At 35.0% G+C, this 21,722-nt stretch overlaps 1 protein-coding gene across 1 annotated transcript in view; it reads right to left on the reverse strand.

The window, feature by feature from the left end:
• Positions 1-19,426, reverse strand: part of LOC119068825 (lachesin) — a 61,703-nt gene extending 42,277 nt beyond the window's left edge. The window contains exon 1 of the mRNA XM_037172597.1: positions 18,864-19,426. Within this exon, the coding sequence (XP_037028492.1) occupies positions 18,864-18,957 (94 nt within the window). The 5' untranslated portion in view covers positions 18,958-19,426. The remainder of the gene's footprint in view (positions 1-18,863) is intronic.
• Between the last annotated feature and the right edge of the window lie 2,296 nt (positions 19,427-21,722).

Consider the following 21,722-nt stretch of genomic DNA (forward strand, 5'->3'; position numbering starts at 1 on the left):
ACCAGATCATGAGTCTATTGCGTTGTCACTGACCCATTCAGTTACTCAGCTTTTCATAGCTTTATTGTGAATATATGTTACAGCATTACCCGTAACAGCTAATGTAGGTCACCCGGGCCAGGTGACTGTAACATTACCTGTGTCAGCTAACTTTTCGTAACATTGCCATATGTAGGTAATCTGTTTGAAAAGATTATGTGTCACAGGTAACTTAAAAAATATTTTTTGTGTGTAATCCAAGTAAATCATCGCATAAAATTTTATGTTGTAAGTCACCAACAATTATCTCAATGAATTTCGCGAATTATTAAAAATTATCAAGAATTTAAACAATTAAATTTCTTGAAAGTTTGACCCCTAGTGTATGGACTACGTTGAACCATACGCAAGAGGTTCTGGGTTCGAATCTCAACGTTTTGGGCGCGTACAACCATTTTTTTTTAAATTTCAATTTGATTTCTCATACCATGCACTCTTTTTCAAAAATTCAAGAAAGAGATTCTCTAATTTTTCCATTTATTTTTTTCGTGGGCTGATTTCCTGGGTGAGACAATAGGATTTTCATATTTTTAGTGTCTTTAGGGCGAATTAAAATTTTTAGAAATCGGCCAGAATCCATTACTTCACCACTACTGCACAAAAAAGCTTGACTATAGTGAAGATTCTGTCAGCCAATTTCAATTATTTTATAGGCTTTGTAAGAAATTCAAGTAATCAAGTGACGAACGAGCGTACAAAAGTGATTTGCATCGTATATTCCATAAATATTCTTATTCAAGTGCAGTCCTGGGTTATAAAGGGATATTTTCCAGTTGTACGGCAATATACGTCAGCGTTATTCCTAAAGTGAAAATTTTGCTTACTATGCAAATGTGCGGATTTGTGGATGTAAAGTGACTATTTCATCCATTGCCATTTCTATAAATAGGAAATAATCCTAAGCTCTGTTCTCTGTTGGGTATCTCGTCTCTGAGTTATCGACGCTTTGATACGTATGAATGGAATTTGTAGCTTCTGTAATTCCTTTAAATTAGACACCTTTAACTTATGCATATAGCACGTGTATGTATATAAATTATGACTAAAGGACTTGTATATTGACGTTTATGTTCGTATCCACTCCGCACGTAAAACAGCTTGATCAAATAAATTTTATACATAAACACAGAGTCACACTGATAAAAAAAACTGTTGAAACGACAGGAAATAGATACACACAGCCAATACTTGGAAATTCGAACCTAATTAACACACGGCATTTATGTGGGATCTGGATCATATGGATACAGGGAAACATAAAAGGAATTTACTTCTATTAAGTCGTCACTTGCTCCATCACTTTGATAAATAAGAGCATCTGCCGTTGAATGAACCACACGAGGTGCATACTTTTAACTTCTAAAGAAATTAGATCGGGGTAAAATCTGAGCTTCACACTGACTCCGTTTGTCATCCAAGTGTATAGCTTTTCTCAATTCACTTATATTCGTAAATTGCATCGTACCGCCCAAGAATTTACGGAAAGTATGAGAAGAAAGTGTATGCACTTCAATGACCCATCTAAAAAAATAGTTGCAATGGATGGACCAGCATGTCTGAAATCGACCTACTCTAGAACCTCAATATATCACAATTAGAAACACAAAGTCGTCCGGCGGGTCTTCTTCCTGGACTCCTTTAGATCCCCCTTGACCACATGCCCAGACATGTTCCGCACAGAAAAGCTCTGAAGTAGATTCGACAAAGTTCATTATTTAACTCAATAACTTTCCAGTTTTGGTTCGAGTTAATAATCTACTATTTTCAGTCAGCATAGTGCTAATGAAATCAAGCCGTACTTCTTCTATGATTTTGTACTTGTCCTCACGCCTGTGCAGAAAAACTGCAGCAATTTTTGGTATGAAAATGTTACACAAACCGAGAACCAAAATTTTGTGTATAATGAAAAGACAAAGGAAGACTGCTGATGAATGGCACACACGTTATAAGACTAAAAGTATAATAATACCGAAAGTCATAATTTTTCTATTCTGTGCAAGCGTTAGCTAAAATTTTTGTCTACAAGCCATCTTTACGATGAAAATTACTTATTTTTCTAAAGACATATTTGATATAACAAATTACAACATAAAACCATATAAACAATAAACAGCTCATCGTCCCCCCATATATACATATATATTCTTTGCCAGCATTACCTCACGTTTTATATAAAATAAACAAAGAACAACGAAGAGCACTAAAAGCTTAATATAGAAAACGACACATCGAACAGACTGGAGCGACCTTTTACTACCCAATAAAATTTATATGATGAATGGTACCCGAACCATAAATGCCTTAACTCCAAAAGTAACTCGCCGAAGCGAAATCCTTTATGACATTCGAAACATTAATCACTCGAGACTCACTACTTTATAGAGTTATTGACAATATTCGAACATAAATCAGGATTTTAAGTTTTATGACGGCTGAAGTGTTAAGAGTTTGAGAAATTTCTTGTTTGATTCATTTTTGTTTCAGTCAACTGCGTTTGGGGTTTTTTCTTACTTTATAAGTCAGAGGAAAATTTACGCAATCAACACCATACAATGTGTAATAGGCGATGTTAGTAAATGCTTCGATTCAAATTGTAAAGTTAATGATCTAACACTGTTACGAGAAATGAGAGGATTAACGACAATTTTCCTCTGCACGAAATTTGTTTTGTAATGAGTCAAACTTTAAATTATGCTATTAAATTGCTTTAAAACGCAACTAAGTTAAAATGCACAAGCGAAAACCGCAAAACTTCTTTTAACAGGTAATATAAACACCTTAGAGCGTCTAGTACAACACTAGTACAACTGTAGTGTACAACTCTTTTGGCGTTTTCTTAATAAAAAACGCCTGCGAAAAAGAGTTGTACACTACAGTTGTACTAGTGTTAACTACTGCGTCATTCATCAAATAAGTTCACTTTTTTCTCTACAGTTTTTCAGCGTCGCTCTCCCCCCATGTCCGCATTTTAGCTATATCTTTTAACGATGGAATCACACTTTTGTTACGTCACCGCGGTCCCAAAAAATCTGACATCTTTTATGAACGACTCAATTGATTGATTGACCATTACTAGTTTCATAGTTCGAAATGATTCTACTGCCCATACCTTGATGGAAAAGTAAGAAAAAAAGTATTCTAAAAGGATGATTATAGTATCTGTGGGAGAAATGTCAGAAAATGAATATGAGGGAAGCACTGTGTTGAGTAAAATGCGATAAGTACTTGCTTGAAAATTGACTTTTCGACTAATGAATCATAGCCCTTGCCTTCGGCTCGACAGCAATCTAGCAACGATTTTCAGGACGAACAACGTCGAACAACGAATTACAATTACATATGCAAAGCATAGCAAATCGTATCCATTCAACTACACAATTAACTTTATATATATATATGTGTTTGAGGTCCTACAGTTTTATGCTGAACAAATGTTGTTAATAGTAGTATTTTACATGACTAAAGATAAACAATTGAAAAGTAGAGTTTTCGTGTGAGTTTTGTTGATCCGAGGCGTAGTCGAGGTCAATAAAGACACGAAAACGAAACTTTTAATTCCCTTGACTGTAAGTCAGGGTCTTATGCCGGAAAATACCCTAAAATTTTTGTATGAAAGGTTGTATGATATGTTATGAAAAACGGAGTTGTTTGTCCTAATATTTTGCTTGTAAACGCGATAGCTTGAGTAATTATCAACCAATTACTAATTTAATTTTTTTAATCGACGCAGAATTGAAGTGGAAGTTATTCCAAAAAAAACACAGTATTTTCCACTGTTGGAAATTCGATCAATCGAAATTACTTTGATGGAATTTGATTTTGTCGGTTAGTTATACCCACCTATCACGCGGCATGATAGTCAGCTATCACGGTGATAGTTGGCAATAGTCACGGATAGTCACGTAAAAGTCAGCTATCACGCATGATAGTTTTCTATAACGGTGACAGTCAGCTATCACGGACAAAAGTAGCAGATTTCACGCCATGATATGAAATATTTATAAAATTTTATGAAGAACCATTTTCTGAAGCGTTATTCTAATGTATGGAATGACACTAAAAAACAATCAAACAAAAAACTTTAAAACTCCCACGAGTGTGAAGTTTGCGGCCAGAGCGAAGCGAGGTTTTGTGAATGTAGTAAGTACCGGTGGGCTTCTTTTTTGTACATAAGTGTAAGGGAAGAACGTCTACTATTTTATATTGTACCAAAATTAAAGAGTCCTCTAATCGTTCCTTAATCGCATCTTTTACTTTTGATTAGCGTTAACGATAAGACTATGATACTGAATAATAGACAACTTATACTAGTGGAAAGTATGCGGGCCGTAATTCACACGAGTCCTTGTCTATTTATGATTCTGTTGATTAAAAATCTGGCCGCAAATTTACAAGAAAATAGAGAACAGAAAAAGTACAGGAGAGTCTAGTTTTTTCAATTTCACTGTATCTGACTGCAGCATCGTGTAAAAATAAAAATTTAATATTTCGGGTAAATTGTACTTGTTTCTTTACATAGACATTCCTGAAAGATGGTCATATCATCTCACAGATCGAAACAGTAGTGCAAACCCTTCGCTATGAAATTGTATTGTTGGTTGTAAAAACAGAAGTAACTCATGGATAAAGTGGCAATTGACACAAAATATCTAAAATGTTTATTTTGGTGGTATGTTTTCGGAGCACTTTCCCGTTACCGGATGTCTTAGTATTCTCTCTGTTCAACTTTAAAAGTGCACATCTGTAAAATCTGTTCAACTATTTTATTGATGAAATGTTCATAATTTTAATCATTCGGAAAAAAAACCATCCATCGACTCAAGTGCCGAATAAATCAAAATTCCTCAACCGAATTTCATCTACCTAATTTTCAAACATAAAACCAATCCCATTTCTGTTGTACTACATTGGTGCAACAAGTTGGTATGTTAAGCTTATCTTTCAGTTCGATTGTAAATAGACGAATAACGAAGGAGTTAACTGCACAGTCATATCTTACAAATTCTTAGCAAAGTAAATAAAAAGTGAAATTTATTTTCGGAGTAGCAAAAAAAAACGTGTTATGTTCAAACGAGGGGGGTTCAAAGTTCTCATCGAAAATTCTTGAACCAAAACGACAGTCTCATAAAATTAAATTTATTGAATTGTGTTCTAATGACCGAAGTAGTTTGACTACAAAATAGAAAATTTTATATTCATTCCCGTTTATTCATTTATTTTATTGTGTTTCATACGAACATTCTATAAAAATCGTCACAAGAGTATACCATCATTAGTACAAAAACAACCAAAACCACTTGACCCAAAATATATGGTATCTCTCACAACATACTACAGCATTAGTATACAGACACACACACGTTAAATGGCTCTAAGTATTTGCTTAATGTGCCAGCACTTCACATTCATACACTTTGAATTTCTGGTATTGCATAATTTACCCTCTGTCCTCTCGAGTAACATAATAAATATTTAATATTATTCACGACTATGTTGAACTCCAAGTTCAACAAGAAAATTAAGAAGTGAAGTAAAACACACACAGAGGAAAAAAAGCTGTGATAGATGTTACTTTTCATTTGGTGTTTTGTCGCTTATGAATCCGAATCCGAATACTCCCGTTCTGACAATAAATTTAATATCCATATAATAGCAATGGGTACATTGCATATTATACGATGAGCGATTGCAGAAAAATGTTTTTCGAATGAATCTCCCAGTGTGTGAATGTGTGTGTAAATGCACAAAAAGTGAATAAAAACTTAAAAGTTTTCCGAAAAGCGCGACAACGACGCGCGGATTCAACGATGAGCAAAAAGAAACCCATCATAAAGAAGAAAAAAACATTGTTGCACTTTTTTCCGTCCTATGGAACATGAAGATGTGTGCTGCTGGTTCAGTCAAGTATTATTCTTCGAAAGTCAAGTCAAATAAAATGAAAATTATGTGTGAGGATGTGGAAATTTTAAGATGGGTTTTTATGATTTTATGTGTACAGATGCAATAGAGCAAGGAGGTTTTTTGTATGACTGGTGTATGCTATCACTCGTTCGTGATCACGATATAGAGACCATAAAAATGTTATTCCAGTATAACTTTACAGTGCTGATTTTCATACAATGTGTATGGTGATTTATGGGCGAATTATACAATTCTATTTATATTTTGAGTAGTTTAGCTTTGAATCGTATTCATCATGTATGTTTATGTCTGTGCAAGAGGATATAAATGGAAAATTCGCCTCTATGTATACGTGATCCTACTCTTAGCGGATATTTAAACTACTTTTATGGATGCGGTGTTGAGATAATCAGGTTTTGGGTAAGCCAAATCAATGATTTACACATTTATCATAAGATTAATTTAGTGAATAATTTGAAATTACATGTCGAATTATCATTTAGATACAGTTGAACACACACTGATAGACTGGTTCCATAAACAAAGCATGTAACACTAGTGCCGTAAAATTATTACCTCAGCTTAGTTCATTTATTGTAAGGCAGCTTTGTTACTTTAGAACAGATTCTGGCGAATCGGCAATACTGCTCTTCCGTCTTCATTAATCGTTGAAATTAAAATCGATTAAAATTTTACCCTCGAGTTTCTGCGGTCGATTACCCGATACCGTCGCTTTTTGTTTTATTCCTTTTTTTTTAATTATTGCATTTATTTTATCATTCCTTGAATATCACACTGTGTGGAATACAATTATTATAAACAAATTTCAGAGTAATTCATCGTCATAAATAAAACGAATAGAAAATTTGTACATACATTAAGAGCAAAACAAACAAATAAAACTGTTCGAGTCAAGAAAATTAAATTAAATTAAATTAAGCCAAAGTCAGTCCTTAAAGGAATAATATCACAGACGTATTACAATCACATCACAGTTCATCATCACTTAACCAGTTCCATTAATTTATAAAAACAAAAGGGGAAATTGCACAATAGTCCTCAGTTTCTCTCATAACCTTGAGTTTCACTTTGGCTTTGAACGACTCGATGCAGGTCAATTGGCGGATATCAGAGCTAAGCCGGTTATATTCACTGATAGACTGCCTTAGCGATGGTTGCTTATCAGAAATCTGTACGTGGCTCAGGCGTCTCAGTCCCCGAGAGTGAATGTCCCGGTTCAGTCGAATCTCCAATCCGTGTTTGGTGATCGATTTTACCATCCGATGCAAGTGGACAACTCTTTCAACAGTGGCGAGATGATGGACAGGAAGTAGCATTGAACTAAATAAGAAAGTGGTCGAAGTCCTTCGCGGCAGCCGGAAGACACATTTGTTCTGTAGCGTTTGCAACTCGTCAAACTTCGTTTTGTTGCCAAGACTATATATGGGGAGCATATAAATCAGGTGACTTTGGACATAGGCATGGTACAGTTGCTTCCTCTTTTCAGTTGGGATATATTTACCACTGCGCCACATGAGTGGTATAAATGGCCGAATCATCTTTTTGACGTGGTCCACATGTTGATCGAACGTAAGATTCTCATCCAGAATAAGTCCAAGATATCGGTACTTGCGAACTCTCTCAATGCTAACGTTGTCAATTTTGATGTTGAAATCGGGGAGAGTTTTCGCTCGGCCAAACGTCATATAGCATGTTTTTCGGGTATTCAAAGTTAGGATATTCAGATTTACCCATTTATAAAGCGACCTCATGTCGTGTTGCATCATCTGTTCAAGAGCGACTGGAGAATCTGCAGCACAGTAAAGAACTGTTTCGTCCGCGTAGAGCAATATTTTCCTAAGAAAATCGAGCTGCAGTACGTCATTCATGTAAATAATAAACATCAGAGGACCGATTATCGAACCTTGAGCCACGCCAACAAGAATGCGCTTAAAGATGCTTGTTTTGTTTCCGATGGTGGTTGCAGTTTGCCGGTTATGGAGATAACTAAGACAAAGTCGGGACGCACGTTGAGAAAGGCCAATGCGACATAGCTTTCGTTCCAGACGTTTCGGATCGACGGTGTCGAATGCACGTTTTAAATCAACAAATATACAAGCAACATATTTCTTCTTGTTGCCGTGTACTTTCCGGAAATTCGCCTTAATGAAATCCACCAGTTGATGTGCAGCTCCAATGCAGCTTGAGTTTTTTAAAAATCCAAACTGACTGCCACGGAAGAAATGAATGCTGTCAAGATAGCTGGTAAGTTGATCTGTCAGTATGAGCTCAAACACTTTGGATAATGCCGGAAGCAGCGTAAGGCCACGAAAATTTTCAATATCGAAGTCTCCCGACTTATGGATAAGTTTCAGACGCCCTTTCAAAAGTTCATAAGGGTACACAGTTGACCAGATGGCAATGTTAAAGCAGATTGTTATAAGCGGTGCTATCGAGCTCTTCCCTTGACTGAAAGTCAGGGTCTTACACCAGAAAATACCGAAAAATGTGGGTAACAAAAAGGTTCACTGTGATTGAAAATGTATGAAATGCTATGGAAAACGTTGAATGTGGGTAACAATTTTTCGTTGAGGGCACGATAACTTGAGTAATTCTCAACCAATTTGGATGATTCTTTTTTTTAAATACGTGGAATTAAAATCCCGAGGCTAAGTTCGAAGATGGGCTATATAGGACTAAGGAACTGGAATCCCATAAAAACAAGATTCTACACTAATGATCATAGCCTCAATTAAAAAAGATTACTTTGATAAAATTTGATTTTGTTTGTGTGGGTAAATCATATAAGTTTGTTTCGATGTACATGAAACTAGTAGGAAGAATAATTTCGTCATTCGACGCTCAGCTTTCAACGTGTAAACATCTCTTGCTAGTGAACTACTAACATCTTGATAGTTGACTAACAACTTTGATAGTTGACTATCAAGTTGTTAATCTATCAAGTAGGTAGTTTTTTACTACCGTTACGACCAAGTTGACTATCAAGTTGTTTGTCAACTATCAACTTGTTAGTCATTTATCAACTAGGTAGTTTTTTACTCCCGTTACAACCACTTCTTACGCCAGCAAAATGCCTTTTGATCAAATGAGCACACTTTGATCAAAAAGTGTAACAAATTTTAATAAAAAAGTTATATTTTTGCAGGCAATATGAATTACCTCAACTAATTTCTGAAGATTTTTTTAGATACATTGAATTAAATGAATCAAAGAGAATACTGTAAAAAATTTCCGAGTGTGAAGTTTGCGGCCAGAGCGAAACGACTATTCACGATTGAAGGTTTTGTGAATGGGAAATTATATTCGAGGGATTATTTTTTGTCGGTCTACCAATAAATTTCTCCTTTTACAAATATTTTAAATCCCTTTACCATTATAGAGTCGAAATTGGTACCGATTTACCGAAAATATTGGTAAACTGAGTTATTTTTAACGATCAACCAAAAACTAATAAAGTCCATTTTTTACCATGTAAAGGTATATTAAGTACCGGGGGACTGTCTTTTTTTGTACCAAAGTCTAAGCGAAGAAAATCGATCGCACTTTCTATTTTCTGAAAAAGTCCTCGTTCCACATTTACAACACATACTTCGCATCTACTCTGATGTAACAAAAAGGCAATCAAACAGAATAATAGACAGCTCATACGAGTGGGAAGTCATATTTTATTTATGATTTGAGGTTGATTGAAAATCTTTAAAATTGAAAATTTTAAAGAAAATTTAGAGCTCAAAAAGTGGTCAAAAATAATTCCACCTTACCCTCGATGGTTTCCAAAGATTTTTTTTTTGTTAAATTTTACTGACAGTTGCGTGGAGTCATTAATATTGTTAATATATATGTATTAGATTAGATTAGATTAGGATTTTGGGGATTCTCAACCCGAGAGTTAAGACAGCACCTGGATCAATGATCCTTTGTACTAGTCCCCTTCCTTGTTTATTTAACGTACGCAAAATAATACAAAGAGGTTGAGCTAAGCGCTCGTAAACATACATCAAAATCAAAGTAAAATAAAGAATACAATGTCAAAAACCTGTGCATTTGTAGCAAAGAGAAATCGAATTAGTAAAAGCTTTGAAACGTAAATCCGTAGATAGATACATCAATGTGACGTGTCAGGAATCGGAACTGGTCCTTACAAGGGGGCGAGGCCAAATGGAAGTGAGAGACCCAACAGGGAGTTTACATTCATGGGAACCTACCGGTTTTCTTAAGAAAAACAGCCAGATTGGTTAAATCCATGGAACTGACATCTAGGTCCAGACCAGAAAGTTCTGGTTTGCCTAGAAACGCTCTCCTGAAATATCTATACCTCGGACAGTCGCTTATCACGTGGTATCCGGTCTCTTCACCACGTCCACAGAGACATCTAGGGCTATCAGCGTGACCGATGTCAAAGAGATGCTTGTTTAATTCCCCATGGTCTGAAACAGCTTCGACAATTCTCTTGATATCACTCCTTTTCAGATCTAAGAGGGACTTCCTCAAATTCAATGATGGGCTCCTACAGAAAATCTTTGTGTGTCTGGCTCCTTCATATTGCTGCCATCTCTTTTTGTGTTCCCGAAGCAACCAGTTATTCCAAACATCGGCTCCGGTCCAATAAAGTCTGACTCCGCTCCTTTATTTGCCAGGAGATCGGCTCTTTCATTTCCCGCAATACCTTTATGACCAGGTACCCAGAGGATCGTAACCGAGTTGGACACCCCAAGGGCATTCAGTGCAACCTTACAGTCTAGAACAGTTCTTGACCTAACATAGGGTGAACTTACCGCTTGAATCGCGGATTGACTGTCGGTACAGATATATATATCCTCATTGGATACGTTATTATACTGCATTTCTGCACAAACCTCTGAGATGGCAAACAACTCTGTCTGAAATACTGAGGCAATATAGCCAGTTGACAGACTGCGCTCTAGGCCCAGATAATCGCACAGATAACCCGCTCCCGTTAGACCATCCTTCTTGGATCCGTCAGTAAAACAAACCACGTTACTAGAGGGAGGATAGACACCTCCTTCTACCAGCCATTCATCTTCTGTTGGAATCAGCCAATCAAAATTATCGTCTAACATATACTCTGCCCTAATCTGGTCGCTGGGCATTTTCAGGCGATCGTCATCAGCAAAATGACAACCACTTCTTACGCCAGCAAAATGCCTTTTGATCAAATGAGCACACTTTGATCAAAAAGTGTAACAAATTTTAATAAAAAAGTTATATTTTTGCAGGCAATATGAATTACCTCAACTAATTTCTGAAGATTTTTTTAGATACATTGAATTAAATGAATCAAAGAGAATACTGTAAAAAAAGCTCAAAAAGTGGTCAAAAATAATTCCACCTTACCCTCGATGGTTTCCAAAGATTTTTTTTTTGTTAAATTTTACTGACAGTTGCGTGGAGTCATTAATATTGTTAATATATATGTATTAAATTTGACAAGTATTTATGAATAGAGCTGAAAAAAAAAACTGGAATCAGTGATGCTTCTGAAGCTTAGCAATAAAAAATGAAAATGCAATGCAATGAAATTGATCAAAAATACATTTAGAAAAGTGTCAGTCAAGGGATTTAATAGTCAATTTAATAACTATTGAAAACAGATTTTTGCTCGAATTTATACTCAACTATTTCATTAAACTTTCAGAGAATTAATTCTTAAAATTGGTTATGAAGTGATTTTATCCAATAAATGACAGTCCACGAAAACCGTGATTTGTGCTATAACGTCTCAAATACCATCAACTATGGTCTGTGGATTTTATATGAAATACCACAAGCCACGGTCACCATATCGGAAGTCTCAATGTAACTGAAAACATCGAATGTAAATGCAAAAATCTATTTAAAATTAATGAATTATTGTTTAATTACGATGCCAAAGGACCAATCTTTACTATAAAAGTGATATTTGCTTGTTTCTGTGAATAGGTTTCAAGCAATAACACTTCGAAATTAAAAATATTTCGATTGTTCCAACTTTTGGTCAAATGTTGAAATATGGAACACTTTAAAGTGAATACGACGGAAGCCTAAAACATTTTACAATGTTGTTGTTTACGTTTTTACATTTGGAAGCCTTAAAAAATGTAAAATTTATGTAAGCCACAAGAATAATGCTGCGATAAGTTAACTAAAGACAACTTGAAAGCAAACAAGTAAAGTAAACAAGAAAATTAATTATCTGAACTGAAACATTGAAGAATAAGATGTATAAGCATTCTTACCGAGTCACAAAGAACTTTTTTCCTAATTTGGATTATTTTTCTTTTTTACCTCAATTAAAGATAAAATCAATACGTGAATTGTCGGATTGATTTAAAATACTGTTGGCATACTACCTGTGCCATTTTTTCTTCCTAATACTGATTTCAATTTGCAGATAAATATTTTCAGAATCATTTCATTTGCAAAATAATGTTTGTAACACGTCGAATTCGAGTAGTTGTTCAAAGATACCAAATCAGTGAATAAAGTATGACCGTCTTTCTATGAACAGAATTGGTCGAGTAGGACCAGAAATAGAGTATTAAAAGTGTTTTTTTGAGGTTTTTCAAGGTTTTCCGCATAAATTTCTGCGGAAATGTACAATCGAAAGAGGTACTAAGCAAATAAGAAAGTCATTGGCCTAATCATTTGAAAAATATTGTCAAAATCGGAGTACGAGATCTGAAGCTCTGGGCCACGGATTGAGCGTGAGTCGGGCTCCAGCAAAGGTAGTGTTTTTTTCATGATTTTTGTATTGAAAAGGTAGTGAAGATCGTGAAGAAGTGGAACTGTTTGTGGTTACTTAACAAAATGGCCGACAACCACCATATTTGATTTCAATAGAAATGAAGACCCTCGGGGAAGGTGATCAGAAATGAGTCTGTTATGCAAGATGTAGGTTAAAATATTTTATGCAAGCAAATAATGCAAGAATCAAATGTGGAAACGCGGGAATTAGTCTTATTTTTCTGGTACGATTCAATTGACAAAAATGTTGTCAAACAATTTAATGCTTTTTTCCAGAAATCTGCGAAACCTCAAAAAATGTCTGATTTTTTTCAGAATCATTTTACAGAGTTTATGGTGTATCGGCCTCGGAATTTTTCAGAAATTTTTTAGAACTATCTCGGTATAATCACTTGCGTAAATCACACATAAATTCTCGAAATAGTTCAGGTATATTTTACAGGATATTTAAAATCTGCATAAATATAGCGGCTGTGATTACAAAATTACAAAAGCCATGCCAGTGAAAGTATATGTTCATTTTATCAGCATTTAATGCAACGCTAAAAAGTCAATCTACTAATTAAACTAAACAAATTTAATTAGTCACCGAATTCAATATGGTACGAAAACAATTAGGCAAATGCTGCAACACTACCGAAAAAGCTTACACATTTAAATCCATGACCTTTTTCACTTTGTTTTACCCAAAATATTTGCCTACAAGCCCTGTAGCTATTCATTTGTAATCATTATCTGTCTGCGATTATCTCCCTCTTTTTGCAATCATTTTTGTTTACCTTTCCATGTTGTTAATTGTTATAATTAGCTGTTTCTCGTATTTTCTCCATTATTTACAGACACTGACAAGACACATAAACCACTTAGTTTTTGTTACATGATACTACGAACACAAAAACTAGACATTTTCTCATTCCTAACATTGATTGCGTTGTTTTACTAGAAAATTAATCGAATAGAAAATCTATCCATTTATTATCGATAGGATACTGTTATGCTGGTTTTTTTTTATACAAAGAAAAACAAACAAAAAAAATCTTAAACATTCTGAACTTAGACATAACCTTTTATGGGTTAATTTACCTCCTTTTTAACTCGACATTAAGATTTGGTAGAGACAAAAAGAAAATGGTTTATGGAATGTATTGGATTTGGTTTGGTTGTTATGCTGCTGTATAAAAATGTACCCCGAAAACTATTATACGGTTTGTATATGCAATATATATAATACACGCGCGCAGTATACAGCGCATCGAGACTTTATATAGTTAATTATTATTTATACATTTAGAGGGAAACTTTTTGTTATCGCCTTAAAGATCTATACTTTTTTCCAATTATACATCAAAACATTTACAAAGTGGACTCCGCTAGTGCTATTGATGTTTTCTTTCCCACCATATAATTGAATAAGAGGAAGCAAAATAAACTCAACGAGAAAAGAATTTTCACATTTATGTTTTTGTTTCACAGCCTTTTACGATGCTACTGGTTATATGTACAGAATCCCAAGCTAAAACAAAAATTTATTTATTTTTCTTCGCAGTTTTTTTTCTTCTTGCGCAAACTACATTTTATGCTATGATGAAGGAAGGCAAGAGCTATAGGGCAAAATAATTAAATTAATTCTGAATCTAATTGTAAGTGGAAATTATCGTTTTCCAAATACTTTGCATAAAAAAATGTTTTTTTTTCTGCTGCTAAACGTTTCCAAATCAGAAATTCTGAGAAATTCGTACAACGTAATGTTTGTTTTAGCTGCCCGAAAAAAAGCGAACAAAAAATAAAAATTAAACGCAGATGGTAGACATGTGTTGCACAACTTTCGAATTCTCCCATTGTATCAAATTTCTCAAATCGACCCCTTTCTATCTTACGCCGGTTTGAATTTTCTTTCTGTTACCAATCTATCTGTGTTCAAAAGTGAATGTGATAAACTATGATCATGTGTATTAGAATAATTTTACTGCAGGCAGTCGTCACGTAAGCCATCTTTTTGTAAGTAATTTATTTCTAATTGAACGGAGATCTAAGATGATTTTCGATTCTGCAGACCTTAAGGCGAGGTTATGCTCGCTTAAAGCTGTGCGATATATGAGACCATAACCTGGCCTAAAGTCAAAGCTTCGACCTCACGTCACTCAGCTTACTTACCGCTTTTCAAAAAACAATAAATCCTTCCATTCATTGTTGTAATTTAAACGGTGAGTAAACGAAACGGAGTTCGGACTGAGCTTGAATCACGAATCGCAGTAGCTCCGCTTTGCCTTCGTTTTCGAAAATTTGGGAGAGAGCTGTTCAGAAAACGTAACAAAAATTGAACCATGCTCAACTTTTTTCGTTAACGGTGAGTAAACGGAGTGCAGTGCGATTCAAGCTTTACTCACCGTTTTCAAAATAACAATGAAAACTGTTCTCTCTTTCCATTGTTATGTTGTAAACAGTGAGTAAATAGAGTTTGGTGAGTGTTTTATAGAATTTATAATTGGTTACTGTAGCAGTACTAGAAATAAAAAGACTGAATAAATACGGAAACAGGAAGAGGCGAGACATAGGGGCGAGAGAGGGAGATTTAACACTATTGTTATCCCAACCAAATGGTTGGTATTTTTAAAAGCAAAAGTTATATTATAGGCGTTGGGGATCATATGAGTCTTATGAATAAGATGGTGTAATTTTTCGAACAATTGTTTGCTTTGATTACTTAATAACAACTTTCTCGATATCAAAATGGATGTCTTTTTAAGCGCTACTGAGATACAAATTGTAATTTACCTCGATTGCGTAAAATTTACATCCAGGCACATGTTTTGAAAATAACTATTGTGCCACCGAGAAATGAAATATGACGGATTTCTGTAGCGATTTCAAAACTAAGTGTTGATATGGAATTTGTGCCACCGAGAATTGAAATACGACTCTTTTCAGCACTCATTTTAGTGTTGTAAAGTGACTTATTTCAGCACCCGTTTGATGTGATATTACAACACTCAAAGCAGTGTTGATATGGAATTTGTATGAGATTTGAGATATGAGAATTTGTATGTAAAATGCAAAGCAATGTGATCGATCAAATTTGAAGAGTGATTGTTTACAATGAAAATTATGATTTTTTGTGCTCTTGTCTATTTCAATTCTCGGTTGGCACAAAGCATGATGTGTTACACGTATTGTAATGAGATTTTTTCAGCACACGACCCAATTTTCCTTACTCGCTCCGCTCGTAATACTTGTAACAGAACATACTATTGTATGGGTGCCAAGATGGGTGTTGAAAAAAAAAATCAACATTGCAACACTTGTAACACAATATACTATTAAACAAGTGCGTCATGTACTATTAGTCACCCTAGTGAACTCGAATGATTCCGTTAAGTCATTATCTTTTTATTTCAAGAAACAAAATATTTCTTCAAAACTCAATACTAGTTCATAATGCATTTGGTCTCTGTTAAATATTTAGCAGCTGTCCATAACGGTGTGAAAGCGACAAAATAAGGTTTATAAAAAATCAGTGCATTTTAGAGGCATGCAAGACATGTTTGTAGAACAATTTCTATTTTAATTATCATAGGTTTGACATAGTCCATTGTGCTTCACACAGATATGATCGAGAGGCACTTAAACTTTTGAAATAATTTGCTGGCAAATGTTCTGATTTCAGAAATTCGACATTTAGTGAAACGCACTTCAAGCAAAAGTGAGCACAGTCAACAGCTGCCAAATAGAGTACTATTTTGTATGAAATGGTTTTTTACAGTGTTTCACAGTTGTGTGACACACTGTCAAGTTTCAGGACCCTATTAAGAGTACCACTCATGCTTGAAGTGCGTTGCTTCTATTCGTAAGTTCTCTTCTAAGGTCGCATTTACGATGTACACGTACAAATCCACTATGATAATAAATATTAGGCCGAAGGCGCGAATCATAATCCAACTCGTTAAAATGAACATTTGGACATAAGGTACATATCATCTTTTATGTGTCGATGCAAAGATAGGCCCAAACTCCCTCTCCAAGCTATTGAATAATGTTAGTCTTACCACACAGAAACATATAAAATCTACATACAAAAAATTTTGTTGCTGATTCTATGTGTCCTTTGATTCTACACAATCATTCATTAATAGCATTCCAGATTTTTGGTCGACATTGTAGATTATTCATGTTACACCGTATCGTTGAACAACATTTCACAAAAGCTCATTTCATGGTATTTCCTCAACATTGCAATGACTAGTAAATCGTGAACGTATTTTTTGACAGACCAGAGCAGTAACAGAAAACATGTTGGTGTTTCGAATCTTCACATTAAACCCAAAGAAAAAACAACAACAACAACAACGAGTCATAGTAATTGAGAAAACGGATTATCAACATTAAACTGTATAATTGCACTTAAAACGTCTCTTTCTGTTAAATAAAAATTAGAATGGAAAGTGAAATGTTTTTCATGAAACTGATAGTCTAATTCGTGCGTAAAAATTTTGAGTTTTTAAGAAATTAATTTTAAAAGAATCACACAAAATGACGGGTGTGTACGCACCTCATACTATACGTCTAATAATGTAGCAAATTGGGACCAGCACGCTTTTCATTTTGAGTAGAAGGCGAATTTTATGGTTAAAGTGATAAATTGTGTCAGGATAATTGGTTTGGAGATATTATGATTTTTCGATGATTAAATAAAAGCTAACATGAATATACGTCGTCATACCAACGGATTACACGATGATCTGTATGGCGGAAAAATTGTGTGCCACACACATAATTTAATTGATTCACTGGCGAGGAAAAATTTGTTTTGCCTGCGTTGATTTGGTTTGTCGGTGAACTGTGGCTAATGTTGAATAATCATTATTCAGCAATGTGAGGCACGGTTAGAGGTATGGACAGCTGCGGCTGTAGATTTGACACCGATGACGATATTTTCACTCTTAGTTTCTCAAATTCATATTTCACTCACATTTCAATTTCAAGAATTCAAATTCCACAGATTTCTGCGAAAACGCTTTCATAAAATGCCGAAACCGGCGAAAAAACTTCAAAACTTTTACAGACGCCGCCAGTTAATTTTCAATAGGTAGGCATGACCATAAATTTTCCATCCAGAAACTAACATGTCTTCAGTGAACACAATGAATTGAAACAAATTAGCGGATTGATAACCTGTAGCTTTAAATAAATGTCTGTGCGAACCAGCATTGAGCTGAAGTTTAGAACACTTTCGAAAATCCAATAGTTTCACAGCAGCTCACAAAAGTTTTATGAAAAGCCTTGACACTCAAGTCGCTTTTGTGAGCCTAGAGACTAGCTCCTACTTTTCTGAAATGTTATTCTCATGAGAAAAAAATAGTTTCACACAAACGTATCCTGCCTTCGGTTCAAGCTTCAAGCAAACTCCACATACAAATTCGCTAGTTGCGTAAATAAATACTCATTCTCGCTGTTTCGGACATCACTCATTTCTGGCACCCACAAGATATAGTTTAAATTGACCGCGAGGAAGAGAAGGTGATTAGATTAGAGGCACGAGACGAACGTGATTTTATTTAAATTCTAGTTCATTTAAATAAAAAAAAAGATAAATTAGAAAGAACGTGCCGAGAAAAAGTGTATTTGAAGATTAGACATCGTCTGGTATTGCAACAACAGAAATTGTGTGCTGTTGGTATTATAAAGGATATCTCATGACCACAGAAACTGCAAGTAACAAGTCAATTGAAAAATTTAGGCGAAATAACATACATGTTACGTATACGATTCACAATATTCATGCAATTAATATAATAATTTTACTAAATTTTCATTACGAATTTTTAAATGTCTTCCCGATGCATTTCATTTAAGTTCATGTATTAAATTTGTTGAGGGTAATTTTGGCGGATCAGGTAAATTAGAAAGTTGAACATTACTTTCATTCGCTCTAAATTTTCTCTAAAACTTTACGTTGTAAAGAGATACTTGCAGAAAGAAGAAGAAAAATTACGGAAGCCAAACATTCAGTATTGATGTTTAATTAAAATGGATCATTTTCAAATTCAAATTTATTGTTTACACCAGAACAGAAAAAGGCATACTAATGTTCTGATTTTGTGTCTGGTCTTCCGTGTTGTGTCGTTTGAAATAAGAGGGAAACATTTTATTCGTTCACTTACTTTCGACCAAATGAGTTGTTGTTAAAAATGCAAAAAATATTTTTATCCATTTAGCATCACCGCTACCAGCACACGTATCACAACACATTTTCATTGATTTTAATTTAATTTATATTTTTCCAGAAAAATCACTAAATTCAATCAAAGTGTAAAGTAAAAATCGTACGAAATTAAAATCAAATTAATTATGCACCACTAGGCAACCATTCACTTTCCACAAGTCCAACTCCATAAAACTGTCCTCTAATTTCGCGATTTTTTTTATTGTTATTGATGACCGATGGCTAATTTTAACCAAAATTTCAATGCTTTTTTAAAAATTCATATAAAAATCTGTCGACTTTAAACAGTTCCTTCCTTCGTTAAAATGGTACTAACAAGCCGGAGTACGTACGTATGCTTCCAGTATATTTATCGAAAATAAATTCCCAATTAAAAACCGATTTATGGACCTAAATCGTCCCAAATTATTCCAACACATCCAGATGTCATCACGGATCATAGTAAACTGATGAAAACTTAAACTGCATTCCGAAATGTTTGAATTGTGGTAATGTCTCCCTTATTTTCTTTCTACATCACAAAAAAAATTGGTAAAAGGAAAAACGAAAACATACAGCAAACGAGAAGATATCATTGATGCGCAAAATATTCCGTTGTTAAATTCTATGCAGACTCCTCTAACATCGTTCGAAAAGGGGTTATGGCTGTGTATATTATGTGAAGGAGAAATTTGGCGCACTTGCGTGATGTCGCGAAAAGCACGTGGATTTCGCTGTGGCAAAGATTTTTGGCTCTAGTTTTCACATTTTAAGTGAGAACACCGAAGTGCAAACAATTTCACTATTTGCCACGCGACTATAAAAATATCACAGTTGGGGAAAGTTGAGAGAATATGTTTGTTTAATGTGCATTATTGAAAAGGATAAGGTTGAAAATGGGGTAGAGGTTTAATAATGACCTGAAGAGCTGAGACTCTTTTTAAAAGTATTAGAAGGTAAAGCAATTTTTTTATTAATCGCATGCGTTACGTGAGAGTTTCACGTGGTGATAATATGGAGCTTGGATAAGTTTTTTTTTTCTATATAAAATATGCACGTTACGAGAGAGCCATTTTAACATATACCAGACGGTTTTGCATTACACGTATAAACATAGCTTTGCAGATTGTCTGATATTTGCGGAAATTTTCTCTTTTTGACGCTGGATAATGTAGTGGAAAGTAATAAACCGTTTAGTGAAATTCCTGATTTTATGAACTGAACTTCTGTGCGCTCTTTGGGCTCTATAAATTTGATAGCAAAGCGAAAATATTTTTTTCTTACTTTTTCAATTTAACAAAGTTTTTGGCTATGAATTTATTTTTTACTTTGTAGTTCTGAGGTGAATTTTGTTTTAATGATTCTTCGAAGTTCTTTTTTTTCACTGCAAAAGTTTTAATTATGGCTTTTGTTAAATTATGATAAGGTTGATGTAAGTTTATTAGTTTTAAATGCAGAACTCGAGAAAAAAAAGAGTTTGTATTTTGAAGAGAAATGGAGCGAGAAAATTAAAATCTTTTTATATGCAGGTCGTTGAATGGCGGGGATGGAGTGAGGGGCCGCATGTATTATTTTATAGCTATACCGCACCATTTGAGAATTGTCGTTGAATCTTAATTATTTGCCTCTTTGTATAAGATAGGGTATTTAAGCTGGCTGAAGGTTTTACTATACACGCAAGTATACGCTTGTGTTTTCATTTTTTTTTTACTTTATCTTAGGTTTCTTTAAAGCGTACAACGTCTTATTGCACGTTAAAAATGACTTGGTTTGGTTACAATGTACGTACACTTCAACGTCCATTTCACTCAAGGCATTTATTCAGACTTCCCAGTTTTTATTAATTTGTCGAATACCCCACGGCTATTGACCGGGAACTCCGCAACGTCCCGTAGACAGTTTTATTTTCGTAACGTTACCAGCCATGAAGTATGCAAGGCCATTGTTAGCATTAAATCAAATTCTGAGGGCCTCGACGGCATCCCGATTTCATTTATCAAACTAATCCTACCAGCTGTTCTGCCAGTGATTACGACCATTTTCAATGCAGCATTAACTAAATCTGTATTTCCGAAGTCATGGAAGCTGTCTAAGGTCTTGCCGAGGCATAAGAATACGCGTGATAAACAATTGCGGGACTACCGCCCGATTAGTATACTTCCGGCGTTGTCTAAGGCTTTAGAGAAGCTTATGAAGGGTCAAATGAATGAGTACATAGCTGAATTTGGACTGTTACATAGATTTCAGTCTGGGTTTCGCTCAAACCATGGTACTGCTACGGCCTTACTGAAGATTACGGATGATATAAGGGTGGATCTTGACGGTGGATTAGCCACGGTCCTCTTGTTACTCGACTTTTCTAAGGCCTTCGATACAGTTAGGCACGGTCTTTTGCTTAATAAACTTGACCAAAATCTGACGTTCTCCTCTTCTGCACTTAATTTCATTTGGAGCTACCTGAGTAATAGGCAGCAGAAGGTAATGATTAATGGATGCAGCTCCAGCTTCTCGGACATATTGGTCGGGCTCCCGCAAGGCTCGGTTCTCGGTCCGTTACTTTTTTCAGTGTTTATAAACGATCTTCCAGCGACAGTAAAGTTTTCCCGTGTGCACCTTTTCGCCGATGATGTACAACTCTACTTGTCTGTGCGTAAGGAAAATGTCAGGGAAGACGTGAATAACCTCAACGCTGATCTTAGGGCTATTTCGTTCTGGGCGGGAGCAAACGGTCTGGTACTTAATGCTAGTAAAACGCAGGCAATCAGGATCTGCACTGGGAATTGGTCGTCAACTATCCCTCAGGTGGAGCTGAATGGGA

Source organism: Bradysia coprophila (assembly GCF_014529535.1).
Source record: "Bradysia coprophila strain Holo2 chromosome X unlocalized genomic scaffold, BU_Bcop_v1 contig_20, whole genome shotgun sequence".
In the NCBI taxonomy this organism is placed as follows: Eukaryota; Metazoa; Arthropoda; class Insecta; order Diptera; family Sciaridae; genus Bradysia; species Bradysia coprophila.